Here is a 24,279-nt window from a genome sequence, read left to right on the forward strand (position 1 = left end):
GCAGTGACGCCGCAGCCCGGCCACCAGTGACGCCGCAGCCCGGCCACCAGTGACGCCGCAGCCCGGCCACCAGTGACGCCGCAGCCCGGCCACCAGTGACGCCGCAGCCCGGCCACCAGTGACGCCGCAGCCCGGCCCGCAGTGACGCCGCAGCCCGGCCACCAGTGACGCCGCAGCCCGGCCACCAGTGACGCCGCAGCCCGGCCACCAGTGACGCCGCAGCCCGGCCACCAGTGACGCCGCAGCCCGGCCACCAGTGACGCCGCAGCCCGGCCACCAGTGACGCCGCAGCCCGGCCACCAGTGACGCCGCAGCCCGGCCAAATATTTTTAATACAATAAAAACGTGGCCTGTTGTCCAAAGCAACTAATCACAGAGCAGCTTTCATGTCTTAACCTGCTCTGGCAAACTCGGCTTCTATGGGCAAGAACAGTTTTTTAATACATGAGCCCCCCCTTTAAATTCTTCCTGTCAGTGAATAGATACCACCTTGTTTACATCCAGAGGCTGAAAATATTTGTACAAACTCAAAAAGGAACACTCCAATCAAAACTGATCCGCTCGGTCATATCCAGAGCAGGGCCTGAGGGGGCGGAGCATGACACAGGGATTCAAAGAACATCAGAGGGAATCCTTGTGTCACACTCCGCCCCTTCAGGTCCTGCAACAAGTAGAACGGTGTATCAGTCTTAACCGGAGTGTTGCTTTAATACATCAATATAGTGCGGCTGCATGTACAGAAGGGAATGTACAGATGGGTTAACATCCGATGAAAACTCTTACGACCAAGTTTACGTCAGGAGTCACCCGGCGCACAGAATCCTCCTGGTCAGCGAAATCACAGCTAACTTTACTCTAATGGCTCCTTTATTCCCTATAGGTGCAGTAATGTACGTATAGGGGCTCCGGATACATCAGTATCAGCTCCCCAGCGTCCTCAGCAAACTCCCTGTCACAGGGATCAGAGGAACGCGCGGTGTGGACTCAGCTGTACGCTCAATCTCAGCCACTGTTTAGACACAAAGTAGTGATAAGATTGTGAGAAAGAGCAAGTCCTGGAAAAGTGAGAAAACTGCCCCGGAATCTCCTCTACACCGGCAGCGTCTGCAATATGGCGGCACAACGCAACCTGAGACGGTTTATAATCCCTGAAAACGGTAATGACCAATTACACAAATAATATCTACAGGAAGTTTCTAAATATTAGAACAGGAGGTATAGAACATGATCTATCTGGTCACTATTAAATGGCTGCCGTTCGGGGCTCAGGGAAAGCTGGGTGACAACTCCTTTAAACATCTCCTCCAACTTCAGCTTTCTGAGCTCCAGACTTCCTCCGCTTCAGTTTCTGGGACACGAAGTAGCTGTCTGATATCTACCATTGTCAGCCATATTAGCTTTTATGGGGCTGATTTTTCTGTCACCTGGTCAAAGACAAGTCCACAGCCTCTGTCAACTCTTACTGGCAGTCAATCACAGTGAGCAAGCCCTCCGCCAAATTGTCCATCAGGGATGTGTCAGACTGAGCAGAGCCTTCACCTTTTTTTATATGAATGCTGGGAAATGTAGTTCACTAGTGACAGAAGTAGCTAGCTTCTCCTCCTACTGGATTTCAATAGAAATAATTTTAATGGCCGGCAAACCTTGAATTTATAACAGATGGAGCGTGTTTTATTGTCCACAAGAAGATATCATCATGCGCTTCCACTGTCCAGGTTACACAATGAGCCTTTGTATAGACTGTTGGTTCCTTCTTAACACAGGTCAGCGCAATTTCCAAATATAACCCCCCCCTGTAATTTCCAGTAGTACCCATGATGCACTGCAGCACTGTGCTCTGAAGCAGCAGCGTTGTTAATGATTGACAGATGACTACAAACGTCTAAGCAGCCTGTGCAGCAGTCACTCCCAGCACAGGTCGTCCGGCCGGGGACAAGTCCCTTCATAACCGGACAAACGGCAACGAGGCAATTATAGGATCAAAAAGGAAGGATGGGGCCATAAACTATAACAGATCCAGGTGATATTAGGAAGGACTGGACCCTGGAGGAGATGAAAGAAGTGTTGTTAAATATTATATCCAGCCATTTATTAGTTCAATCCGACCTTGGGAAAGCTGGGTGACAACCAATTATCATAGACTTCTGAATAGTGACCATGCATGGAGAGAGCTCCCCGGAGATCTACGCTGAAGCCCCTACATACACAGAAGTAAAAGGACTCCGTTGAGAATATCTTCTAAACTTGTGTCCCTATGACTACACTTCCTTTTCAATTGTTCTGGCAGCTCATGTACACAGTGACTCCACCAGCAGTATAGTGAGTGCAGCTCTGGAGTATAATACAGGCTGTAACTCAGGATCAGTACAGGATAAGTAATGTAATGTATGTACACAGTGACTCCACCAGCAGAATAGTGAGTGCAGCTCTGGAGTATAATACAGGATGTAACTCGGGATCAGTACAGGATAAGTAATGTAATGTATGTACACCGTGACTCCACCAGCAGAATAGGGAGTGCAGCTCTGGAGTATAATACAGGATATAACTCAGGATCAGTACAGGATAAGTAATGTAATGTATGTACACAGTGACTCCACCAGCAGAATAGTGAGTGCAGCTCTGGAGTATAATACAGGATGTAACTCGGGATCAGTACAGGATAAGTAATGTAATGTATGTACACAGTGACTCCACCAGCAGAATAGGGAGTGCAGCTCTGGAGTATAATACAGGATGGAACTCAGGATCAGTACAGGATAAGTAATGTATGTACACAGTGACTCCACCAGCAGAATAGCGAGTGCAGCTCTGGAGTATAATACAGGATGTAACTCAGGATCAGTACAGGATAAGTAATGTATGTACACAGTGACTACACCAGCAGAATAGTGAGTGCAGCTCTGCAGTATAATACAGGATGTAACTCAGGATCAGTACAGGATAAGTAATGTAATGTATGTACACAGTGACTCCACCAGCAGAATAGGGAGTGCAGCTCTGGAGTATAATACAGGATATAACTCAGGATCAGTACAGGATAAGTAATGTAATGTATGTACACAGTGACTCCACCAGCAGAATAGTGAGTGCAGCTCTGGAGTATAATACAGGATGTAACTCAGGATCAGTACAGGATAAGTAATGTAATGTATGTACACAGTGACTCCACCAGCAGAATAGTGAGTGCAGCTCTGGAGTATAATACAGGATGTAACTCAGGGATCATGCTCAGTCATAGGATTTAAAGCTACAGACACAAATTTGTTTTGGAATTCCATGGATCATACCACTGCGGCAGAGAGATGTTGTCATAGGAAATGGCCATTTCCTTTCCAGCTATTGAACTCACAGAATGTAAAGTAGCTGATATGAAGAGGACGACCCTGGGGGAAGAGCGCTGGGCACATGGGTGGGCACAGATAATGAAGCTTCAGCGTTACTTCCTGAATGACCTTGGGCTTCACCATTAATCCTAATATTAATAATAACTTTATATGGATCCCTCCAGCATTAAAGGGTTATTCCCATCTTATAAAGTGATGACGTTACTAGGACATTACATCACTTTATAATCGGGAGGGGTCTGACCTCGAGGCCCCTTACCGATTCGGAGAACTTCGAGGTCGCAGAACTGATTTAGCAGTGCGCCCCCCTCTAAGGTTTCCCTGCACAGCGGCGCCCCGGGCCACCCGGCGGTGCAGAGAACGGCAGCCGGCCCCAATCACACGCGCTTTCAAACACCAGTTTACAAAAAAGCAGTGCTGGAGCAATTTGTACCCGCCTCTTAATAAGTTTGGCGCATTTTGGCCGGTCTTAAAGTCAGAAAATATACTCAAGAATTGCACCATTTTTTGGCTTTATAACTGATAAATTGTAACACATCCTCAGCTGTGAGAAGCATTTGGTCAGGACATGTTTTCAGCCTCGGGATGTAATAAAAAAAGGTTAGCTCCAATAAACTATTATGGACTGTCCTGCCAGCTCTAGGCGGCTGGGACTTGTAGTTCCACTTTCAGTATGGAGATCACAATTACTAATGGACTGGTGCGGTGGGTGGCACTGGGTATCCGAGTATTCAGCGGGCGTCTGGCTGGCATAGATAATAAGTGGGGAGAGGGGTGCTCCAGCGCTGCATGTTTATTTCGAGGGTCCAGGACCTGGTCTGTTCTATGGGGGAGGGCAGAGCGGGGGCCTCGGGGCAGGTTTACGGAGGATTTCACGGACATTCCTTAGAGACGTCTTTAGTCCTGCGCACCTGGAATCCAAGGACAGAAGAAAGTCAAGAGGAGGCCAGACTACAACTCCCACCATGCACTGCACCAAATAAAACTATGGCAGTGTTCACACCTGTATCCGAAGTAACGTCGCAGAGGTCACAACGATGGACACTTTGGCGAAACTCGACATGATAGCGGGCGGGGTCTGTCAGGGGCTGCCAATGTCCGTTATAAACGCGCTACAACGCTGATGTGAACTGAGCCCCACTTCATCTATATACTACCGGCCCCCCAACATAACCAGCTCTCAGAACTGCCTGGTCTGGGGGCATCACGTGCTGGATACACACGCTATGGCGCCATATTAGGATCTGCGTCGTAATGTGGCAATATACCCGACATCTGTGAACAGGGTGGCAACTATAGGGGGTATAGAGCCCTGGGCCGTGGTGTATGACGGGGCCACATGGGAGAAGCAGGACTGTTGAGGTTATAGATCAGTGTCTGAGGTACGAGGCACCAGACGCCTCCGTCCTCCAGCAGAAGGAGCCCGTTCATAAACCGTCCTAGTTCTTCATGACCTCGCAGAGACTTTCAAGTAGAATGAGAGCGTCACCTCCGCGTCTTCCTGTTTACCAACCACGGAGAGTGAAAAGACGACGTGCGGTGCAATGTGACCGCGCACAACAGCCGGGCCGGCAGGACTCGAATTAGTGACCCCCCCCCATTAGTCATTTGTCTTCTTCCCAGACTGAGAACCTTTCCACCAGAAAACAGAGGTTAGGACGCCGATAGGAGGAAGTGAGGCCCATACAACAACCTGGATACAGCGCGTACCTGGTGGGCCTCCCTTTGCGCTTCTCTTTGGCCGATCGTTACAGCGATCACTCCGTGGGAAAGTTGTTCAGACTGTTAAATATGTCTGCAGGCATCACCCAGCTTTCCACAGACCCTGAGAGGCCTATACCTCTGAGCCGTTATATAGAGTTACAGCCTACCCCATCACTCCTGCTGATCTGGAATCTTGAGACAGACGTTGACCTGCCTGCACGCCGTTTGCGGCGCTCTTCGCGGCGTTTTTCGGCTGCGGCCATTGAGCGATGCGGGCGAAAAACGCTTTCTCTGCTTCCCATTGAGGTCAATGGGAGGTCAAAGACGGAAAAGCCCGAAGAAGGGGCATGTCGCTTCTTTTTCCCCGCGACCATTTTGTCCGCTCACGGGGAAAAACCGCCTCCACCTCCCGTTGAAATCAATGGGAGGCGATTTTGACACTTTTTTCCAGCTTTCCGCGGCAAAAAAACTCTGTGTGAACAGTGGCTAAGTATCAGGGCCCGGGTGTAACCCCCATGTAGTCATGTGCCCGGGGACTCATCCATGGGGGGAGGGGACTGGGTATAAATCTGTATGGCAGCAGTCATGTGATCCCGAATTGTTACATTGTTGCGCACACATTGTTACATGAGCCTCTAATCTGCATAATTTAGATTCACTCCGAGGATTCTCCGCCCCCTCACCTCACCAGGTATTCAGGGCGACAACACCTGTGACCAGGGACAGGCCTCAGGAACCAGATCTGGTGACCTTTTTGGGCTATTTATAGGCTGCAGGTGTAGGGTGCGGATACATTAGGGTGCAGCCGGCGGTAAAGGTCGCGGTCTGGAGTCTCAGACGCGCCGATCGTTCACAATGTTTCTAAAATCCCAAGAAGATGGCGACCTGCGTGCAAAATATCGCTGCTTCTCCGATCCGTGCGGGGCCTGAACTTTGCTCCACTTAGGACGTCAATGGACTGTGAAGAGGCTGAAACCAGCAACAAAGAGCAGAATTCTCCGTAAACACCTCGAGAAACCGCCTGACGTAAGCGCGCCGCCGCCCTGTGACCGCCATTACAGCTCCGGGGGGGGGGGGGGGGGGGTCATCCAGCTTTCCGGTCAGTAAGGTATAATGTGCTCCAGCCTGCCGCCCAGGGGTCAAAAATCATCCCCGGAGCCTCCACAAACGCAGCGTCACGTCCCGTCTTGTCTTATACAATGTATTCATCTTATTGTCTATCCTGGAACTCCCGGCTCGGGAATACAATGCGAGGACGACAGTTAAGACTGACACTAAATATCAAGAGTAGGAGAAAAGCAGGGGAAAGTAACTGTATGATGTGTATTATAGGTCAGTCAGGATCTATGGAAAGTTGGGTTACAAGCCCGAAAATTAAATACGGCGTATGTGGCAAGTGACGTTTTAATCTTCTATTGAGTGAATACGACGATGATTAATTTTTACGCCACAGATCGGACAGCAGGTAAGACGTCCGCTGCCAGACACCGGAGAAGACCCTGAATAATTGATGACACTTCCCAGCCCCCGATGCGGCTCCTGGCTCAGTTTACCGGCAGATAACTGCTAGCTGTACACACTGCGGGGCGTTATCTGCACCAATATTACCGCGACATGACCGAAAAACGTTTGTCCATTCACAATACAATGACAAATTCTGCATTACGAGTGCTTACCATTTTCAAGATCTCTGCTTGCAGTCTGTGAATGGGAACATTCACTATTTACATGGCTGAAAGCAATTTATCAGCCGAGGACTGTGGAGAAGCTCGTTACTTTTGAATTCAATATGCCTGTGAGTGAAGGGTTAATATGTGCCCCCCACCACACCCTGCAGGGAGTTGCCCTGTGTAAACATTGGTGAACTTTCTCAGGTGGCGATTCCGGCTCTTCTCAATGTCGCCGCTTCTATCCATTGTGCCGCCAACCATACGATACACGACATCTGTTACGCAGCCGCATTGTCTATGGATCAGGAAAAACTGGAATCAGAGATACGGAGGCGATAATAAAAAAAAAGTCAGGTGTGAAAACTTTTGCAATATAAATATTTATATCACTGAAGTATTTCAAGCCAGACTCACCTCTTCAGATCAGCGTCCATGAAGTTCCCAGCCAGTGTCAGTCTTCACCGCAGTTCTGGCTTTCTATTTACGATTCTCAAGATAAACCAGAACTATAGGTCCGGTCCATAAGGGGGAGGGGACGCAGAGCTTGGAATTAGAGAACGGCACAGAAAACAAAAAAAATTCATTGAAATTATGTCCAATGTTATGCGGTTCATCATGGGCCATCCGGTTCATGAATACAATGCCAGAATTGCAGTAAAGACTGACACACTACCTGAGAGGGAGCAGGAACGTCACGCTACATAAGAGCAGATTTATATGGCACTCCGGCCCTACAGAATGCAGGTGACAACTCTTCTGGGGACTAGGACTGCCATTAGTGGTTGTCACCAGCACCTGAGACCCCGATAATGGCGGAAAAGAATAAGACTCGATCATAGCGGAAATGTGCCGCACGCTACAGATTTATTACGGAGCATCTGACGGAAGAATAAAGCGTTTTGCGCGCTTGGTCGGACAGAGATTTTTCTGCCGTGCCCTTGATAGGGGTCGAGACGGAGCCGGGAAGTGACCCGCGGGCTGCGCTGAGGATTCGTGTCTTGGATAGGGACCAGTATGAGGGGGAGACAAAGCTTTACACATTGTCAATCATAATAATAAGATTTGTGGTTCCTCGTACGCCAGCGCAGCCACACGGCCGCCATGACGTGCGCAGGTGTGAGGGGAACCGTCGTGTTACTACCTGGATATGTAACCGGACAATGAAACACAACGCCGCCCAACCGTGTAACCTAACCAGCGAGAGGAGGACTGCGCCCACACCCCCCGGGCAACACTACATGACATCAATCCGCACACCGTTCATCTCAGCAACCGCACTCAGATCTGAATATAGAGGGTGTATCTAATCCTATCATGTGTGATACTGTCTGATGAGCCGTGTATCTAATCCTATCATGTGTGATACTGTCTGCTGAGCTGTGTATCTAATCTCTCATGTGTGATACTGTCTGCTGAGCTGTGTATCTAATCCTATCATGTGTGATACTGTCTGATGAGCTGTGTATCTAATCCTATCATGTGTGATACTGTCTGCTGAGCTGTGTATCTAATCCTATCATGTGTGATACTGTCTGCTGAGCTGTGTATCTAATCCTATCATGTGTGATACTGTCTGCTGAGCCACTGTATCTAATCCTATCATGTGTGATACTGTCTGCTGAGCTGTGTATCTAATCCTATCATGTGTGATACTGTCTGCTGAGCTGTGTATCTAATCCTATCATGTGTGATACTGTCTGCGGAGCTGTGTATCTAATCCTATCATGTGTGATACTGTCTGATGAGCTGTGTATCTAATCCTATCATGTGTGATACTGTCTGCTGAGCTGTGTATCTAATCCTATCATGTGTGATACTGTCTGCTGAGCCACTGTATCTAATCCTATCATGTGTGATACTGTCTGCTGAGCCACTGTATCTAATCCTATCATGTGTGATACTGTCTGCTGAGCTGTGTATCTAAGTCTATCATGTGTGATACTGTCTGCTGAGCTGTGTATCTAATCCTATCATGTGTGATACTGTCTGCTGAGCTGTGTATCTAATCCTATCATGTGTGATACTGTCTGCTGAGCTGTGTATCTAATCCTATCATGTGTGATACTGTCTGCTGAGCTGTGTATCTAATCCTATCATGTGTGATACTGTCTGCGGAGCTGTGTATCTAATCCTATCATGTGTGATACTCTCTGGTGTATCTAATCCTATCATGTGTGATACTGTCTGCGGAGCTGTGTATCTAATCCTATCATGTGTGATACTGTCTGATGAGCTGTGTATCTAATCCTATCATGTGTGATACTGTCTGCTGAGCTGTGTATCTAATCCTATCATGTGTGATACTGTCTGCTGAGCCACTGTATCTAATCCTATCATGTGTGATACTGTCTGCTGAGCCACTGTATCTAATCCTATCATGTGTGATACTGTCTGCTGAGCTGTGTATCTAAGTCTATCATGTGTGATACTGTCTGCTGAGCTGTGTATCTAATCCTATCATGTGTGATACTGTCTGCTGAGCCACTGTATCTAATCCTATCATGTGTGATACTGTCTGCTGAGCTGTGTATCTAATCCTATCATGTGTGATACTGTCTGCTGAGCTGTGTATCTAATCCTATCATGTGTGATACTGTCTGCGGAGCTGTGTATCTAATCCTATCATGTGTGATACTGTCTGCAGAGCTGCTGTATCTAATCCTATCATGTGTGATACTGTCTGCTGAGCTGTGTATCTAATCCTATCATGTGTGATACTGTCTGCTGAGCTGTGTATCTAATCCTATCATGTGTGATACTGTCTGCTGAGCTGTGTATCTAATCCTATCATGTGTGACTGTGTGCTGAGCCGTGTATCCAATCCTATCATGTGTGATACTGTCTGCTGAGCTGTGTATCTAATCCGATTTTTGTGTGATACTGTCTGCTGAGCTGTGTATCTAATCCTATCATGTGTGATACTGTCTGCTGAGCTGTGTATCTAATCCTATCGTGTGATACTGCCTGCTGAGATGTATCTAATCCTATCATGTGTGATACTGCCTGCTGAGCCACTGTATCTAATCCTATCATGTGTGATACTGTCTGCTGAGCCCTGTATCTAATCCTATCATGTGTGATACTGTCTGCTGAGCCCTGTATCTAATCCTATCATGCAGTCAGTGTAATTGCGGGCACTGAATATAATTGTGACTATTCCCCGTGATCCTGCGCTGTGACTGGCCGCGCTCCCATCGTCTCCTCGCGCATTATGGAGGTGTCGGTGAATATTTGGGGTATTTATGAGGCCGGGATCCTCCGTCAATGCGCAAACCTTCAACTTCCTCCTCATTCCAGACAAGAAGTGACAAGACGCGGCGGCACATCTGTTCCCGGGGTGGGGGACCGCGCATTCCACCGGGGCCGCAGTATCACAGGGAGACGAGGAGCGGATGAGACGCGGCGTATCCAACACCGCACAAAGTCACCGATATAATACCAGACTGTCGGCTTCATGGAGAATGTGGGGGGCTCCATCTTCAAAACAATCACAGACGCCTCAATTTTCTATTGCACAAAGTGGCCAACGTCCACGGACGGTTGGCAACCCTGGCGCCATAGATACTAGCCCGCGGCACCATTCCTCCCGTAGGGTTTATTCAGACGTGCGGACAAATAGCGGTTTTATTGCCGCAAAATTAACCGCACGTTCTGAATAAACCTGTAAATGTCAGTAAAGAAAAGGGTGTGGCCAAAAAGCTGCAACATTGTAACAAACGGATCTGTTCATTCCGCAGTCTGTGGCCCCGCCTCCTGCAGCTCGGCGTACCCCACCAGGGGGGGTAGTACCAGGATGAAGGGTCGGTTTGCCTTTTACAGACCCCTTCCTCCACAATAAACGCGCACGTTAATCACCCAGCACAGGGGCGCGCGGCTGCCACAAGTCAAACATGAGGCGCAGGATTTTCGGTGCTGCCTCCATTGCAGATTACAGCTGTGAGGGAACTACAAGTCTCAGCATGTCTTGCCCACCCACGTTGCTGGTGCCCGGTATATGGTAGACCAGAGCTGGCGGCGGGGAGCACACCCACACCTGCGGCAGGAACCAGTGCCGCCTCTTTCCTGCGCTGGGGCCGCTGCCTCTGTATACACAGGATTGTTTGATTTGTGTCGTCACAGAAATTCATTCTGCAGCCAAAGTACAAGAACCTCTGTCTGCCCCGGGACCCAAGCAGCACAAAGAAGGCGGAAATAAAGCGTCAAAAAAAATCGCCATCCACCGCTAAACGCCAAACTGGAGGTTATTACACGCAAAACGCCATAATAACGTGAAGCCGAGCTCTCCATCCAACGACCGCATTTATGCCAGACATTGTGTAATGACATGTTCTGCAAATTCCTCTCCATTTTCAAGATCTCTGCTTGCTTTCAGTGAAATGGAACATTCTTGTTTACATTACAAAGGCTGAAAACCCGTCCAACCCAATACTTCATAACTGAGGGTTTGTTACAATTGTATCCAGACTAGACAATCCTCTGTGAGCTAAACACAGCAGCAGCACAAACCTCTCTCCTGTTCTGTTTGTTACAATGTTTCAGTGCAGGTAAATGTATCTGGATACAAATGTAGCAAACTCTCAGCTGTGAAGTAATGGGTTGGACAGGTTTTCAGCTTCTGGATATAAACATACTTACCAACTCTGCCGAAAAAAGGGGAGATCTCCCGAGTGATACAGCGTACTCATCTCTCCCCGATCCAGCAATCTACTGCTCTGTCCGGGGTCTGTATTAGTTTAGGGGTCTGGTGTCTATTAGTTTAGGGTGTCCGGTCTGGGGTCTGTATTAGTTTAGGGGTCTGTATTAGTTTTGGGGTCTGGTCTGGGGTCTGTATTAGTTTAGGGCTCTGGTCTGGGGTCTGTATTAGTTTAGGGCTCTGGTCTGGAGTCTGTAATAGTTTAGGGGTCTGGTCTGGGGTCTGTATTAGTTTAGGGATCTGGTCTGGAGTCTGTATTAGTTTAGGGGTCTGGTCTGGGGTCTGTATTAGTTTAGGGGTCTGGTCTGGGGTCTGTATTAGTTTAGGGGTCTGGTCTGGGGTCTGTATTAGTTTAGGTGTCTGGTCTGGGGTCTGTATTAGTTTAGCGGTCTGGTCTTGGGTCTGTATTAGTTTAGGGGTCTGGTCTGGTGTCTGTATTAGTTTAGTGGTCTGGTCTGGGGTCTGTATTAGTTTTGGGGTCTGATCCGGGGTCTGTATTAGTTTAGGGGTCTGGTCTGGGGTCTGTATTAGTTTAGGGGTCTGGTGTCTGTATTAGTTTAGGGGTCTGGTCTTGGGTCTGTATTAGTTTAGGGGTCTGGTCTGGTGTCTGTATTAGTTTAGTGGTCTGGTCTGGGGTCTGTATTAGTTTTGGGGTCTGATCCGGGGTCTGTATTAGTTTAGGGGTCTGGTCTGGGGTCTGTATTAGTTTAGGGGTCTGGTCTGGTGTCTGTATTAGTTTAGGGGTCTGGTGTCTGTATTAGTTTAGGGGTCTGGTCTGGGGTCTGTATTAGTTTAGTGGTCTGGTCTGGGGTCTGTATTAGTTTAGGGATCTGGTCTGGGGTCTGTATTAGTTTAAGGGTCTGGTCTGGGGTCTGTATTAGATTAGTGGTCTGGTCTGGGGTCTGTATTAGTTTTGGGGTCTGATCCGGGGTCTGTATTAGTTTAGGTGTCTGGTCTGGGGTCTGTATTACATTAGGGGTCTGGTCTGGAGTCTGTATTAGTTTAGGGATCTGGTCTGGTGTCTGTATTAGTTTAGGGGTCTGGTCTGGGGTCTGTATTAGTTTAGGGGTCTGGTCTGGGGTCTGTATTAGTTTAGGGGTCTGGTCTGGGGTCTGTATTAGTTTAGGGGTCTGGTCTGGGGTCTGTATTAGTTTAGGGGTCTGGTCTGAGGTCTGTATTAGTTTAGGGGTCTGGTCTGGGGTCTGTATTAGTTTAGGGGTCTGGTCTGGGGTCTGTATTAGTTTAGGGGTCTGGTCTGGAGTCTGTATTAGTTTAGGGGTCTGGTCCGGGTTCAGTACTAGATTAGGGGGTCTATTCATTTTGAGTGTCATATGCATTATTTATGATTTAAGTGCTGTAGTTTGGGGGGGGTGTCCTATATAAAGGGGGGGGGGGATAAAATAAATTTTTGCTGTGCTTCGTCCAACACTTTCCAGAATCTCCCTGATGTTCCTATTTGCTGACAGAAAGCAGAGATCTTAAAAATAGTAAGGAGTTAAAAGACAAGGTATGTTAGTAAATGACAGGACTTTGATTCTACATTGATTAATCGTACCCGTTAACCCCTTGAATGAATCCCATTATGTTTATGGAACTACGAAAAAACAATTAAAGGGACAGTGCTGGAATTAATGGTAGGCGGCCGGATCGATGGCTATGCGAGTCACTTGCAGATTGGTACAGGAAGAGTCCCGGCTGTAAAATGCTGCAAGAATCTATAGAAAATGTAGGCGAGCCCATGAGTCACACACAGACCTGCCGAAACAAGCCCAAACCCTTATCTTATCCTGTCCTGACTCTGCCCTGCGATCAGCTGCACCCCGGGGGCCACAGCTCAGACCTCAATCCTGGACACCTGGCTACATAGTGGTGGACAGAAAGCAGAAATCCTGGGGACACTGGTAGTGCATCCAAGGGTTAACAGGATCCGATAATCCAGCATGATGGGCGACAAGAGGATCCAACGGTGGCCAACCCCAGCCCCCCCCCCGCACTGGCCAACTCCAGCCCCCCCCCCGCACTGGCCAACACCAGCCCCCCCCTCACTGGCCAACCCCAGCCCCCCCACAATGACAGACGTCCCAGGTATCACATCCGGACTGTGAAGCTGGAGAGATAAATGTGAACCGTAATATTCCTTTAATCCGTCGTTTAATAGTCCAGAAATTCTGATAATCCGGCATCAGTGCAACAAACATTAATCGCAGCGGAAGATCCAGAACAAACATTAATCGCAGCGGCGAGGCTGAAGGATCATCTGATAATCCAGAATGTTTGATAATCCGGCACCGGTCAGCTCCATTATAGAAGAAAAGAGAAGATCAGCCAATCATCTGAGGGAGAGGATGACCCAGGGGGGGAGGGGGGGTGCAGGCGGGGGCGCAAACCAATCACCGTCAGGCCAAAATTCTGGTTTCCACATAGCAGCGGATGACACGAATAGGAGTCGACTGGATTAACAGTGTGCAAGCTATTGTTCTCTGGTGTCAGTCATTTTCTGCAAACAAAGGGGCGGCAGCTAATAAACGGAACACCCGGGCGTGCCGGTCTATTGGACGTTCACTGCAGGTTGTTCCAGAGAAAACTAATGAGAGGGGGGGGGGCGCTGAACGCAGGAAGTGACCCCCCCCCCCCCCCGCTCTTACGTTATGAGGTCACACATCAATGTATAAACAGAATTTGACCAATCTCCATGAACTCGCTGCCGCCTCAGCGTCTCCCGAGAACGAAGCCGAACCTGGAATAGTCCTGAGCAGCTAAACAGACTGCGAGCTCTTGTGTCCACTCTACATCACCTGGACTATTGTGCAGTACAAACGCTCTGGTGTATATGTCATCCTTTTATATAAGTGACTATTATATACACGACTGGCACGCAGGCGACCATTATATACATGACTGGCACGCAGGCGACCATTATATACATGACTGGCAGGCAGGCGACCATTATATACGCGACTGGCAGGCAGGCGACCATTATATACGCGACTGGCACGCAGGCGACCATTATATACACGACTGGCACGCAGGCGACCATTATATACACGACTGGCACGCAGGCGACCATTATATACACGACTGGCACGCAGGCGACCATTATATACGCGACTGGCACGCAGGCGACCATTATATACGCGACTGGCACGCAGGCGACCATTATATACGCGACTGGCACGCAGGCGACCATTATATACACGACTGGCACGCAGGCGACCATTATATACGCGACTGGCACGCAGGCGACCATTATATACGTGACTGGCACGCAGGCGACCATTATATACGTGACTGGCACGCAGGCGACCATTATATACATGACTGGCACGCAGGCGACCATTATATACATGACTGGCACGCAGGCGACCATTATATACATGACTGGCACGCAGGCGACCATTATATACGTGACTGGCACGCAGGCGACCATTATATACGTGACTGGCACGCAGGCGACCATTATATACGCGACTGGCAGGCAGGCGACCATTATATACGCGACTGGCACGCAGGCGACCATTATATACGCGACTGGCACGCAGGCGACCATTATATACGCGACTGGCACGCAGGCGACCATTATATACACGACTGGCACGCAGGCGACCATTATATACACGACTAGCACGCAGGCGACCATTATATACGTGACTGGCACGCAGGCGACCATTATATACGTGACTGGCACGCAGGCGACCATTATATACGTGACCGGCACGCAGGCGACCATTCTATACGTGACTGGAGTCTGTATGAGAATTATAAATCAGACCAAAGCCTACATATTCAATACATGCATGACTCGTTTATATGAGCCCCTATATAAATTACCAGGGTACAAGTTATATTCACATGGTAAAGTCATATACATCACTGGCATATAGGTGACATTAAAAAAACATGTCTGGAGTCTACGGGACCGTTACCTACACGGCAGGTATATACAGAAGAATTATCTACACCGCAGGTATATACGGGAGCGTTATCTACGCCGCAGGTATATACGGGAGCGTTACCAATGCGGCAGGTATATACGGGCGCGTTACCTACGCGGCATGTATATACGGGACCGTTACCTACGCGGCAGGTATATACAGAAGAATTATCTACGCCGCAGGTATATACGGGAGCGTTATCTACGCCGCAGGTATATACGGGAGCGTTACCAATGCGCCAGGTATATACGGGCGCGTTACCTACGCGGCAGGTATATACGGGCGCGTTACCTACGCGGCAGGTATATACGGGCGCGTTACCTACGCGGCAGGTATATACGGGACCGTTACCTACGCGGCAGGTATATACGGGACCGTTACCTACGCGGCAGGTATATACGGGACCGTTACCTACGCGGCAGGTATATACGGGACCGTTACCTACGCGGCAGGTATATACGGGACCGTTACCTACGCGGCAGGTATATACGGGACCGTTACCTACGCGGCAGGTATATACGGGACCGTTACCTACGCGGCAGGTATATACGGGACCGTTACCGACGCGGCAGGTATATACGGGACCGTTACCGACGCGGCAGGTATATACGGGACCGTTACCGACGCGGCAGGTATATACGGGACCGTTACCTACGCGGCAGGTATATACGGGACCGTTACCTACGCGGCAGGTATATACGGGACCGTTACCTACGCGGCAGGTATATACGGGACCGTTACCTACGCGGCAGGTATATACGGGACCGTTACCTACGCGGCAGGTATATACGGGACCGTTACCTATGCGGCAGGTATATACGGGACCGTTACCTATGCGACAGGTATATACGGGACCGTTACCTATGCGGCAGGTATATACGGGACCGTTACCTATGCGGCAGGTATATATGGGACCGTTACCTATGTGGCAAGTATATACGGGACCGTTATCTACACCGCAGGTATATACGGGACTGTTATCTACACCGCAGGTATATAGGTGGCTGCTGTATATGCGGTACTTGTTGAGCTGCCCCGGGTCTATACATTATATATTTACATAGAAGTGACAGGCGTAGCTGCTGAGGAATCCACTCACCTCTCGGTTAATTATGACATTTAGTAACAATAATCAGGCTCCTGACTGACCCCGGGCGTCATATATTACCGGACTATAAACCGCAGTCACATGACCAGCGCCACACAGCTGGCGACACCCCCCTCTAAATAATTATACCTGTATATACAGCGCTGTATACCCCCGATATCCTGCCAGGACCCGGACACAACAACACCAAGAAAGGTACAATGAGGTGACCAATACTCCCCTCCCCCGGAATAACAAACACTGGGGTTACCCTGACACCCCCAGCCTATACGTGCGGCTTTACCCCAGCACAGTCATGAAGGGGTTAACTCCGCTCTTACCACAGTCAAAGCCGATATGAGAACAAAGAGTAAGTGCCCCCCTATGTCAGTCCAGGGGAGGGGGCTGCTTCTGAAATGTCCCCCCAATACCCGGTGGAGCAGCAGAATCTGGGGGGGCAGAGCTGGGGATCCCCACAATAAGCAAAACAGCAAAGAGCATTAAAGGGGGAAACAGAGGGGGGAATAAGGGGAGCCCGCCCCCCCCCCCCTCATAACACACAGAACGTAGTAAATAGCAGAACATCCCCCCTCACAGCTCCAGGGGTCCATCAGGTGGAGGGCAGAATTCCAGGGGGTTCACGCGGGGGGATATTCTAGGGGTTCACATGGGCGGATATTCTAGGGGTGCACATATCAGGCAGGTGTCGGCAGAGTTTTGGGGGTCACAGCCGGGGGACCCCGGATATTTAGCCCCACACTGAAGCATACTCCTGAGCCATTGCTGGGAGAAGTTCTTCTAATGTTGGGGGGCTGCAGGGACCCCCACACCTGACACTTCCTGTCTCTCCCACACCTGAGAATGAGGGGAGCCGCCCCCCACTTACATGCGCCCCTTTGTTACCTCCCTCCAGCACAGGTGAATGATGCAGCCCCTGCCCCCTCCTCTCTGTGCTTCTATGTGTCATGCAGGGCCCCCAGGGGCCACACACACTCACCTTGGTGAAGTACAGGAGCCACAGCTCATACAGCTTCTCCTTAGACGCCATCCTTCCTGTACTCGCCTCTAGTTCATTTCCTGGGGTCCCCTGCTCTTCCATGCCGGCTCAGGCTCCATGTCTCCCCATGGCAGGTGCGGGGAGGATCTGAAGCTCCGTCCCCGGGGAGGTGTGAGGCTCCACACACGGCGAGGTGCTAAGTTCACTCCACCTCCTCCCCTGCCGCGTCCAGTCTGGTGGCAGAGCGACACCCCGGCCACTGCTGGTACTGCAACCCGAGCGCCGAGGACATCAAACAGTGAAACCGAACACGGATATAATAATAATAATAATAATAATAATAATAATAATAATAATAATAATAATAATAATAATAATAGAAATAATAATAAAAATAATAATAATGTTGATAATAAGATAAATAATAATAATAATAATAATAAAAATAGAAATAATAATAATATAAATAATAATAATAACAAAATAATAATATAAATAATAACAGTAATAATCGAATAATAATATAATAATACTATAATAATTCCTAATAATATAAATAGTAATAATAACAAAAACCTAAAATACTATTATTAATCATAATGATAATTTTACAGTATAATATAATAGAAAAAGTAATGTCATGTACACAGTGACTTCACCAGCAGAATAGTGAGCGCAGCTCTGGAGTATAATACAGGATGTAACTCAGGATCAGTACAGGGTATGTAATGTATGTATGTACACAGTGACTCCACCAGCAGAATAGTGAGTGCAGCTCTGGAGTATAATACAGGATGTAACTCAGGATCAGTACAGGATAAGTAATGTAATGTATGTACACAGTGACTCCACCAGCAGAATAGTGAGTGCAGCTCTGGAGAATAATACAGGATGTAACTCAGGATCAGTACAGGATAAGTAATGTAATGTATGTACACAGTGACTCCACCAGCAGAATAGTGAGTGCAGCTCTGGAGTATAATACAGGATATAACTCAGGATCAGTACAGGACAAGTAATGTATGTACACAGTGACTCCACCCGCAGAATAGTGAGTGCAGCTCTGGAGTATAATACAGGATGTAACTCAGGATCAGAACAGGATAAGTAATGTAATGTATGTACACAGTGACTCCACCAGCAGAATAGTGAGTGCAGCTCTGGAGTATAATACAGGATGTAACTCAGGATCAGTACAGGATAAGTAATGTAATGTATGTACACAGTGACTCCACCAGCAGAATAGTCAGTGCAGCTCTGGAGTATAATACAGGATATAACTCAGGATCAGTACAGGATAAGTAATGTAATGTATGTACACAGCAACCACCAGCAGAATAGTGAGTGCAGCTCTGGAGTATAATACAGGATATAACTCAGGATCAGTACAGGACAAGTAATGTATGTACACAGTGACTCCACCCGCAGAATAGTGAGTGCAGCTCTGGAGTATAATACAGGATGTAACTCAGGATCAGAACAGGATAAGTAATGTAATGTATGTACACAGTGACTCCACCAGCAGAATAGTGAGTGCAGCTCTGGAGTATAATACAGGATATATGTAAAGGATCTGCCAGGCACAGCGGGGTTAACTCCCAGAACTAATCAGTCAGCACCTGAGAATACATCCCTGAGACTGACTCCTGCTTCCACCATTCAGGCTGGCAGGCTTAGGAGTGGGAGAGCCTATCGTAACCTGGCCAGACTCAGCTAGCTCCCGCCCTCGGTCTATTTAAGCCTGCACTTCCTGTCCCTCGGTGCTTGTTATTGCTTTTGTTTCTTTCCTTGTGGTTCCTGGCCCAGCTACAGCTCCTGCTATTTTTGATCCTGCTCCATACAGACCCTGGCTTACCGACTACTCTTCTGCTTTTCGTTTGGTACCTCGCACGCTCCTGGCTTGACTCGGCTCGTTCACCACTCTGGTTGCTCACGGTGTTGCCGTGGGCAACGGCCCCTTTTCCTTGCTTGTGTTCCTTGTATGTTTGTCGTGTTTGTCGTGCACTTACTGAGCGCAGGGACCGCCGCCCAGTTGTACCCCGTCGCCTAGGGCGGGTCGTTGCAAGTAGGCAGGGACAGAGTGGCGGGTAGATTAGGGCTCACTTGTCCGTCTCCCTACCCCCTGCCATTACAATATAACTCAGGATCAGTACAGGATAAGTAATGTAATGTATGTACACAGTGACTCCACCAGCAGAATAGTGAGTGCAGCTCTGGAGTATAATACAGGATATAACTCAGGATCAGTACAGGATAAGTAATGTAATGTATGTACACAGTGACTCCACCAGCAGAATAGTGAGTGCAGCTCTGGAGTATAATACAGGATATAACTTAGGATCAGTACAGGATACGTAATGTAATGTATGTACACAGTGACCACCAGCAGAATAGTGAGTACAGCTCTGGAGTATAATACAGGATGTAACTCAGGATCAGCACAGGATAAGTAATGTAATGTATGTACACAGTGACTCCACCAGCAGAATAGGGAGTGCAGCTCTGGAGTATAATACAGGATGTAACTCAGGATCAGTACAGGATAAGTAATGTAATGTATGTGCACAGTGACTCCACCAGCAGAATAGTGAGTGCAGCTCTGGAGTATAATACAGGATATAACTCAGGATCAGTACAGGATAAGTAATGTAATGTATGTACACAGTGACTCCACCAGCAGAATAGGGAGTGCAGCTCTGGAGTATAATACAGGATGTAACTCAGGATCAGTACAGGATAAGTAATGTAATGTATGTGCACAGTGACTCCACCAGCAGAATAGTGAGTGCAGCTCTGGAGTATAATACAGGATGTAACTCAGGATCAGTACAGGATAAGTAATGTAATGTAATGTATGTACACAGTGACGCCACCAGCAGAATAGTGAGTGCAGCTCTGGAGTATAATACAGGATGTAACTCCGGATCAGTACAGGATAAGTAATGTAATGTATGTACACAGTGACTCCCCCAGCAGAATAGTGAGTGCAGCTCTGGAGTATAATACAGGATGTAACTCAGGATCAGTACAGGATAAGTAATGTAATGTATGTACACAGTGACTCCACCAGCAGAATAGTGAGTGCAGCTCTGGAGTATAATACAGGATGTAACTCAGGATCAGTACAGGATAAGTAATGTAATGTACACAGTGACTCCACCAGCAGAATAGTGAGTGCAGCTCTGGAGTATAATACAGGATAAGAAATGTAATGTATGTACACAGTGACTCTGCTGTTTATGAAAAGTCATTCTATATGTAACATGGCGATTAGGGATTGATATGCGCTTTAAAGTGTAACTCTACAGTACATGTTTGGTGTCATCACTTCTGCAGGTGCCTGGTCCAGTCTCCTATAGTGATATACTGTATTACCCTATAGCACTGATCTCTTCAGCTGTAGGTTGGAGATAACGGTCATTCAGTATGGGGTATAGGGGTTATATTGGAGCTTTACTATAGAAGACAATTTCTTCACTATTGAACAGTATTCTAGACCTACACTCCTAGATTTGCCATGTTTCAGGGGAGCACAAATAATACCCCCATATAGTGCCCAAATAATACCCCCATATAGTGCCCAAATAATACAGCCATATAGTTCTCACATAATTCTGGGTTACTTTCCACCCTGGGGGTTCATCAGCCATTCTGTCTTATAAGGGAGTGGTAGAGAAGAGTGAATGATCGCCCTGTCCCCAGGATTGGTGGGGGCTGTGGTGATATGGAGTGGGGCCCCCTCTGCGCACCCCTATTTGCACTTCCATTAGATACAAGATAAAATCTAAAGTAAATGTCACAAATTAGGAAAAAACAAATTGGCGGCTGTCGTGGGTGAATCGGGCTTTGGATATGAGTGACGGGTGGGAAGACGACGCTGGAGATTTACGACTGTATCTCGTTTATGACGGGCGCGCTGATCGCTGGAGGCAGGGGCGTAGCTAAAGGCTCATGGGCCCGGGTGCAAGAATTCAGCTTGGGCCCCCCTACCACTCCCCAACACCACCACCATCATCATTATCATCAGACCCCTGTGCGTGCCTATGCCCAGACGCTTTGCCCAACAGCCCCCATAGTATAATGCCCCCACAGAGTATAATGCTCCCATAGCTGCCCCCACACAGTATAATGCCCCCCCATAACAGCCCCATACGGTATAATGCTCCCCATATCAGCCCCCATACAGTATAATTCCCCCATATCAGCCCCCATTCAGTATAATTCCCCCATATCAGCCCCCATTCAGTATAATGCCCCCATCTTATCAGCCCCCATGCCATATCTGCCCCCATGCAGTATAATGCCCCCCACACAATATCAGCACCCCCCCCCATACAGTATAATGCCCCCATATGTGCATAATAAAAGAAATAGCATAATTACTTACCTATGCCCGTTCCCACGCCGGGTGCAGGATCCTTCGCCTCCTCCGGTCTGTGCTATGAGTGACTCGGAGCAGACAGGCGCGAAGATGTCGCTACATCCCGCCTGCCTGCGTCGAGCTGCTCAGGGCACAGTGAATGCTGGATCAAGGAGATGTCAGCTCCTTGCTCCAGGATTGAATGGAATCGGGACCTCGGTGAGTGACTCGCGACCCCCCGGAGGTCTTCACACGAATCCCCAGGGGGACGCGACCCACAGTGTAGGGATGTCACGATACCAAAATTTGGACTTTGATACCGATACTTCGTTTACAGTAATAAAAAAAAAAAGTTCTTTCGTTTTCTAATGTGAGGCACGAGGTGTGATGCTGAATTTTGAATGTGCCTCACGTTAATAGTAATTAATCCCGTCATGTTTCTCAGTCATAATGGGTTAATGTGTGAGGTACATGATGGGGTTAATTACTATTAATGTGAGGCACATGGAGGTTAAATTCTTCACACCTTGTGCCTCACAATAAGTGATAGAAAGCAGTTTATTTTATTTTTTTACAGCGCACACATCACAAATAATGCAAAAAAAAATCGTTGTGCAGGTTATTACGGCCGCGCCAATACCCAATATGTGTATATTTTATGTATTGAGAACTATTTTAATGTTTATAGTAAAAAAGGTGAATGTGTGTTTTTTTTATTTAACATTACTTTGTTTTTACTTTATTTTTAAACTTCAATGTATTGGCATATATCAGATATATGTCAGTACATTAACCTGTGGACAGATAGCACACAGGCAGTTGTTAGGACATACCTCAGTATGCCCTAACAGGAAATATGGTAAGACAGCCCTGGGGTCCTTCAATAGACCCCAGGGCTGTCTGCCCATATATGGTATGGCCCTCGATCGCGTCACAGGAATTCCCTGTGACACGATCCAGGGGCATCCCCCCTTCTCACTTTCCCCTGAATGCTGCAGTCGGCTTTGATCGCAGCATTCAGGAGAATAGCGGCGGAGATGAGAGGTTTCTCTGATCTCCGCCGTTATAGAGCGGGGCTGCGACTGTGTAATACAGTCATTGCCCCGCTCCTGACAACAAGTGCACGCGCGGTCAGCCTGAGGTGATGCGGCCGGCGCTGCACTAATGAGCGGCGGTTCAGGCATTGAGGACAGAACATGGGGGTGTTTTGCAGTGCACCCGCCATGTTCTGTCTTCAGTGCCGCAGATCATTAGTGCAGCGCTGGCCGCATCACATCATGCTGACGGCGCGCACATGTCAGGACTCAGGAGCGGGGCAATGGCTGTATTACACAGCCGCAGCCCCGCTCTCATAGTCATGTGTACTATACTGTATTGTGTTGTATTGTGAAGTTTGCGGTGGAGAGAGGAGGGGGGGCTGTGATTTAACGGCCCCCCTCCTCTCCACCGCAAACAGCACAATACATTACAAGGCATCACAACACATTACATCACAATACATTACAACACAACACAGACTGCAGCTCACCTGGAGTCCTCGGCACCGACTCTTCCACTCCACTGTCCGGAAGACGTGTCACGTGACAACACGGTCACATGGTACACTAAGTGTACCATGTGACCGTAACCAGGAAGTGCCGGCTTTACGGCACAGAAGATTTTTTTTGGAAGCATACAGTATGGCAACGGGGGCCCGTGGGCCCCCCCAGGCTTAGGGGCCCGGTCGCAAGTGCGACCGCTGCGACCCCTATAGCTACGCCACTGGCTGGAGGTGATTCACACACTGGACGTCATGATTCTCCGCTGACGGCTCGGGTGGAGATTGTACATTCAGGATTAGAGGTAAAAGGACAGACACAATAAGAAAAGTTCCTGGATGACATAATCAGAAGTTGTCACCCAGCTTTCCTAGAGTTCTGAATGGCAACTTATGCAGACAACCCCTGTGGGAACAAGCGCTGGCTGTATTAGTTGTCAGAGTCACCCAGCTTTCCCAGAAACAGATATCATGTTTAGAATGTTATTGCTCTGGGGTCTAATCTTCTGTGGGGGGATTCCATAGATATTTACTTTTTATTCGTGAGACGTCCACATTGTGCGACTTCCTCGGTCATCGGAGAACAAAAAATGATTCGCACAACGTATAAGACCCCAATGCAGGGGAGACAATACGACTGTGAAACGTCTCCCCCGAGTGACAATCGCTTTCCATAGAAACCACTGCCGGCTGCCGCAGTCCGCGTGGTTACTGAAGATGGTCGGACATGAGAATCGCAGACGTAAAAAGGCAACGGATAACTATGGCGTCCATGTTTGCGCCATTTTCTACTCATGTGTTGTATTCAGGGTCAGATTAGTCCACCAGAGTACAGAGGATCGTTTGGGGGTGCCCCGGCGCAGACACAATAATGGGCCCCTGAGGTGCAGCAGAGGAGGAGCCCATATGGAAGAGACTTTGGGGCTATTTCTCATGGGTTCACAAATCCTAT

At 48.4% G+C, this 24,279-nt stretch overlaps 1 protein-coding gene across 1 annotated transcript in view; it reads right to left on the reverse strand.

Moving 5' to 3' along the window:
• The window catches only part of LOC142699457 (neurobeachin-like protein 2), a 112,324-nt gene extending 94,675 nt beyond the window's left edge, over positions 1-17,649 (reverse strand). The window contains 2 exon segments of the mRNA XM_075848045.1: positions 17,431-17,513; positions 17,516-17,649. Coding sequence (XP_075704160.1) covers positions 17,431-17,513; positions 17,516-17,549 — 117 coding nt within the window. The 5' untranslated portion in view covers positions 17,550-17,649.
• Between the last annotated feature and the right edge of the window lie 6,630 nt (positions 17,650-24,279).

This window comes from Rhinoderma darwinii, unplaced genomic scaffold (genome assembly GCF_050947455.1).
Source record: "Rhinoderma darwinii isolate aRhiDar2 unplaced genomic scaffold, aRhiDar2.hap1 Scaffold_1585, whole genome shotgun sequence".
In the NCBI taxonomy this organism is placed as follows: Eukaryota; Metazoa; Chordata; class Amphibia; order Anura; family Rhinodermatidae; genus Rhinoderma; species Rhinoderma darwinii.